Source organism: Gymnoscopelus braueri (genome assembly GCF_963280865.1).
Source record: "Gymnoscopelus braueri genome assembly, chromosome: 17".
Taxonomy (NCBI): Eukaryota; Metazoa; Chordata; class Actinopteri; order Myctophiformes; family Myctophidae; genus Gymnoscopelus; species Gymnoscopelus braueri.
Window position 1 is genome coordinate 36,147,156 of NC_137617.1, and position 6,000 is coordinate 36,153,155.

General features: G+C 40.1%; 1 protein-coding gene across 4 annotated transcripts in view; it reads left to right on the forward strand.

The window, feature by feature from the left end:
- pald1a (phosphatase domain containing paladin 1a) overlaps positions 1-5,672 on the forward strand; it is a 125,255-nt gene extending 119,583 nt beyond the window's left edge. For all 4 annotated transcript variants that reach the window (XM_080455906.1, XM_080455905.1, XM_080455907.1 and 1 more), the window contains exon 20: positions 4,066-5,672. In XM_080455906.1, the coding sequence (XP_080312032.1) occupies positions 4,066-4,215 (150 nt within the window). In that variant the 3' untranslated portion in view covers positions 4,216-5,672. The remainder of the gene's footprint in view (positions 1-4,065) is intronic.
- Positions 5,673-6,000: the final 328 nt, after the last annotated feature.

Below are 6,000 nucleotides of genomic sequence, written 5' to 3' on the forward strand. Positions count from 1 at the left end.
AAGCAGTGGTTCTCAAGCCTTTTCATGTCAAGGATCCCCAAAATGATATGTATAGGCCGCGGACCCCCATCTCAAATATTTTGTTCCAGGGACCCCCAGAAGCAAAGATTTGAGTTTCAAATGTTTGCTTAAAAAATATTTATAATCAAAGATTTGCACTAATTCTCACGATTTAAAAAAAAATATCAGATCTACAAGCTCATAGCGCGCGCGGCACTTGGTGCCGTGCTATGAGCTTGTATATCTGCTATTTTTTTATAGCCAAAAATATGGATAAAGGGGTAAAAATGATTGTGACGCTTTATTAACACATTTTGCTGGGGACCCCCTGGTACCCCCCCAAGGACCCCCGGACCCCACTTTGAGAACCAATGTGATAAAGTATTGACTGCAATCAAATAATATCGATTATTTTCTGAGCGATTATTCTGTCAGTTACTTTTTGGATTACCGTAATCGAATAATCGTGAAGTGCAGGTTTTTAACCACTTAAGCGATACTTTATACTTCTTTGCACAACGGTGTCATGCAAAAATTGTGAAAATGGCCAATCCACAAGCTTTTAAAAAAACTTTTCACCTATAATGACATGCCCAAAATAGTGATTAGTTTACGATCGATTATTTTTATATATTCAATTAAATTCATTAGTTTTCGATTAACTCTTGCACGATCTCTATTGTAAACATGACATTTTGCATGGTCAGGGAGTGGGTGCTTGCATTGACCACACTCTGTGGTGTCTGTGGTTTGATTTCTGGTGGTTTTGCGCCCGGCCAGTGTTTGGCCAAAGAAGCTATAATCAGCGCTTTGGAGAGTAAGGCATATTTTCATACTATTATTTCTGCCATTGTTCCATTAAAGTTCTTCCTCAGCATGTTTCACATGACAAAACCCAATAGCAACATTCTCTGAATAACCCCCGGAGCAGTGCTGCTGTATCCCCACAAGCCCCCGGACAACATATTCATAAATGTTTAACATTTTCATGAGGGGTATAAGCTAGCAGCGGATTCTTGGAAGAAAGCTTTCCCGCTATACAGGCGTAGTATGCAAAGTATGTCTTCCTACATATTATCCTGTTGTACCCCAGTGGTGTAAAGTAACTAAGTACATTTACTCAAGTACTGTACTTTTGAGGTATTTTTACTAAGTTATTTTACTTTGTGCAAATTTACGAAAAAAAAACAAAAGTACACATTTGGAGATGACGTTTTTGCCCGACAGCAACGATATATAATTTACTACTCAGAAAGAAAGAGACAGAAAAACACATACGTCATTTTACGTCATTGTAGTTTATTTTTAACTGGAGTATTTCCAATTTTCTGTTATTTTACTTTGGCTCAAGGGTCATCATCACCATTAAGTGCATTAGAGGCTATTGTGCTGTTTCCAACATCCTGTTGTGTTCCGTCTGTCTGTCTGTCTGTCTGTCTGTCTGACTCACAGTTTGCCCTAACAGATAAAAAGGTTTCCGTTTGCCTTTCATTGAGCTCAATGTGAGAAAACCTTGTCCACGTCATTCATCTGTGACTACTGTAACAGTGTGTTTACATGTTCCACCTACAATATCGATCGGGCGACTGCAGTTCATTCAGAATGCTGCTGCTTTGTGCTCGAGTCCTTGCAGTATTGATACTTTTACTTTTAGTAAAACATTTGAGTACTTTTTCCACCACTGGTTTTACCCCCTGAAGTAAAAAGAAAATCTCTGCTTCTTTTCCACTTCTCGTCTGAATATTTCCGCTAACCTCCTGAAGGAGATGAGGCTTATACGTTCTGCGGTGGATTTATTTGACGTCCATTTTTTTGGCAGAGATGAGAGTGATTTAAACTCTCAGAGCATTATGTAGCGGTTTAGGTTCCAACCTTTAGCTGAGTGCTGAGGAGAGAGGGTAGCTTGTAAACCAGTGGTTCTCAAAGTGGTGGTCCAGGGTCCCCCCCCCCCCCCGTGTACAAATGGAACCAAATTTGTACACTCTCAGAGTTATGGGGGGGGGGGGGTCTTTGAAATTAAAAAGGTTTGAGAACCGCTGTTGTAAAACAGCCGGCCGAGTAAACTGGACAAGCTGTGGCAGTTTTAACGTGGTGTTTAATCAGTGTTTTTGTGGTGTGTCCAGTGTATTGTCCTGTCCTCTACAGCCAACATGTCTTTATGGTCGTCCATGGCGTTTCCCATCACTCTTTTTTTTTTCTCGTTCTTTCTCTTTTTTTCCCGGACATGAACATGGCCATGAGTCAGCTTGACCTAGTAACGCTTTACACCAACACTACACTCTCCCCCCCCCCCTCTCTCTCTCTGAGGAAACTCTCCAGACAAATCATCCAACTTTTCACCCTGGCTCATACAGTAATCATACAGTAATGACTCAGACCCGGGGCTAAAGGAGTGAATACATGGCCACAGCATCTCGGCACCGCTTTATGTAAACACTACCAGTTGCATCAGCTTTCTTATAAACCAATAAGTGTGTGTGTGTGTGTGTGTGTGTGTGTGTGTGTGTGTGTGTGTGTTTGATTCGATTCGATTCAATGCTCTTTAGTGGGTAGATTCCCTTTTGATGTACAGTATGTTGATTTGTTAAAATGATTATTGTATGCAGCGCCTAGGAGAGAAAAAAAAAAGCATTGGAAGCATAGATTTAATTCTCTCTTTGATCCCCTTGGGACCGGGAAGAACTATAGAAACACGATAGCAAGACTTTCCCAAAACATGTTAGTGGTTCGAATCCACCGCAGTTCATCCTGTTTTGGCCGAGCCTCTATGTGAACACAGCCGGTCCGTGTTCGTATCATTGTCACCGCAATGCACTCCTACGGGGCCGGGGCGGCACCTGTGTCATTTCTAGATTTCTTTGGCTATACAAAAAATTGCAGATATACAAGCTCATAGTGGCACCGAATGCTGCGCTACGAGCTTGTACAATGAAAAATGTTGAACATTTTTGCAAATCTTTAGTTTGAATATATATCAATATTTTTAAAGAGAACATTTTCAACTCAAATCTTTGCTTCTGGGGTGGTGGGGGGGGTCCCTGGAACAGAATATTTTGAGATGGGGGGGTCCGCGGCCAAATACATCATTTTGGGACGACAGTACGTCCTCCCGGTGGAGGCTCCTCACTGGCAGGTGAGCCACTAGGGTATACTGTATGACTGCAGTGGCAACTACAGACATGTATGGGGAGGAATGAGCTGGCAAGACAACTAAACAAGCTTGAAAATGTGGTAAAAAATAAATATTGTTTCTGTCGGTTCAAAATTCTAAAATATCAAAAGTAGCAGATTGTCAAGCTGCTTGTATGTCTGAAATGTTTTGATACTTTTGTGTGACGCTGTGGTAATGATGATCAAGTAGGGCATTAATTTACGAAAAAACACAAAGTAAAAATACGGAGACAAGGTTTTCTGCCCGGCAGCAACCATATATAATTGACTACTCGGAAAGAAAGAAAAACACATTAGGATTTTACGTCATTGTAGTTTTTCCACCCAGTAAAATCCTCCTCCACTTAACCCATTAAGACCGGGAACACATCTGTGTAACCACTTCAAAAAATATTTTATACTTTGGCTATAAAAAAAAATAGCAGATATAGAGTAATTTGTAGATCTGCTATTTTTGATTTTTTTTTTAAAGTTGTCAAAATCTTTGAATATATATATATATATGTATTTTTAAGCAAAAAAAAAAAAATCAAATCTTTGCTTCTGAGGGTCTACATATTTTGAGATGGGGGTCCAAGTACATCCATGTGCATATACTTTTGGGGGTCCTTGACATTGAACCACTGATATTATAGCAACATAAGTGTTTTTAGAAAACTGTTAGGATTTAGAAGACATTTCTAGGTCTAAATGGGTTAAACTCCTAAAGAGTTAAGTGAACACTCAGCGGCTTTCTGCGGTTTGCGGTGGGTTCAGTGTCGGTAAAACACAGTTGTTTTGGTCACAGAGGGACTGGTCCACACAGGACACAGCAGGACTGGTGCTTTTCGTTGTTGCCTTTCTGTCCATTAACATTTCCTGTGTTTCTTTCTGCTTTCTTTCTGGGGTTCTTAGGTGGCCGCCAGAGCCGGGGTTTATGACATCCTCAACCAGCTGTTTTTCTCCGAGTTCGACAACCCCAGGGACCTGCCGCTGGCCCGCCTGCGCTGCCGCTGGCAGCAGCAGAGCGTCCGATCGCTTCCCTTCCGCGGAGAGTTCATCTGAGAGATGAAGAAAAAAAGACGAGACGGAAAAAAAGACCAGAGAAAAGGATCACTGTGAACTTTGCCAAAACGTTTTTTTTGTTAAAGAAAGATCCTCCTCCAATGTTTAACCACTTAAAACCCCCCTCCGGTTATGGTTGAGCGGAGTCCCTCAGGGGTCTATGCTAGTGTATTTTCTGTTTTCTGTTATTGTTGAGAAAGCTTTCGCTAGAAAAAATAGACCAGTCGACAAGCTCACGACGCGACCGCAACGGATGCTGGGGTTTAAGTGGTTAATGTAGCTCCGAGAGCGCGCTTAAGGGTCCGCTTTGGTCGCGTTTTTACACGCTCTCGGAGTCACAGGTGGATAAAATGAACTCAGAGGATGTTACTGTGCGGTCCGGTTCTTCTTTTGAAAACAACACAAAACGTACTAATAATGTTATGCTTTGTATATTTGTGCCTGCGTTGTGTGTGTCAAGATGTAACATTGTTTGTGATGCTACTTTTTTTTTTGTTCTCTTTGCTTTGTTTTTCTTTTTAGTTTTCTCAAACTGACTCCCGATGTTATAACCGTTTTAATTAGTTTTATTTCATTGTCGGTATTCTGTAGGTTTTAGCCCGGTTTTGACATGATGTTGCAAGGGGATCCCTTTTATAAAAAAAAACTTTTAACAGCATATAATAACGTAGAAGGTCAGTGAAACTAATATTTATGTCGCCGCTTTACCAGACAAAAAAGGTCAAATTCACTTAACCCATTAAAACCAGGAACGCATCTGAGTAATTTTTTTTTATTTCTTTAGGCCATTCAAAAATAGCAGATCTACAAGCTCATAGCGCGGCACTCGGTGCCGCGCTATGAGCTTGTAGATCTGCTATTTTTGTAAAAATCGTGAAAAATGTGTGCAAATCTTTGAATATATATATTTTTAAAGCGAACATTTGTTAAATATTTTGTTCCAGGAACCTCCAGAAGCAAAGATTTGAGTTACAAATGTTCGCTTTAAAAATATATATATTCAAAGATTTGCACACATTTTCGCGATTTTTATGAGCTATGAGCTTGTATATCTGCTATTTTGAATAGCCAAAGAAATCTAAAAATGACACAAATGCGTTCCCGGTTTACAAGTTACAATGCAGCCGTCTCACTCAACACAATTTTTTCACATTCTTAAAGGTCAATGTGAGGCCACAACTTGAAACGTCTCATACTGTACGACCAGATATACAGTACAGACAGACAGACGTTATTATGACAGTTAACAGTAAACACCGGTTTGTCCGTCTCTGTCAGAGCCAACAATTGTCAGTATTTTGGAATTTCTTGCTTTGTGTCCCCTGTTATTTTTTTTCTTAACTCCTGTCCTTTTGTTTCTTAAAGTGGCTGTCCAACAATTGCTGCACAGTAGTTGTGTGATTGAACAGGTTTTTTTGTTTTTTTGTTGTTGTTGCTAAAAAGTGCCCTTGACATGCAATTGCTGTTGAGTCATTCTTAAATGTGTTTGCTGCCATGTTGAAGGGAACTCCAATTTTGAACCTGAATATCCCATCCTTCTGATATGAGGAGATCATAGATTTATATATCGTTGCTGTCGGACAAGAAACCGCTCATCTCCATATTTAAACTTTTTATGTTTTTTTCGTTTTTTCCCCTAAATTAGCGCTCTACTTGATAATACTACAGCGTCACACAAAAGCATCAAAAGTAGTAGATATACAAGCTTGTACGTTTGGTACTTTTGAATTTGAATGCTGAAATGTAATGGTTTCGGACATAATGAGGTTTCCACCCGACAGAGAC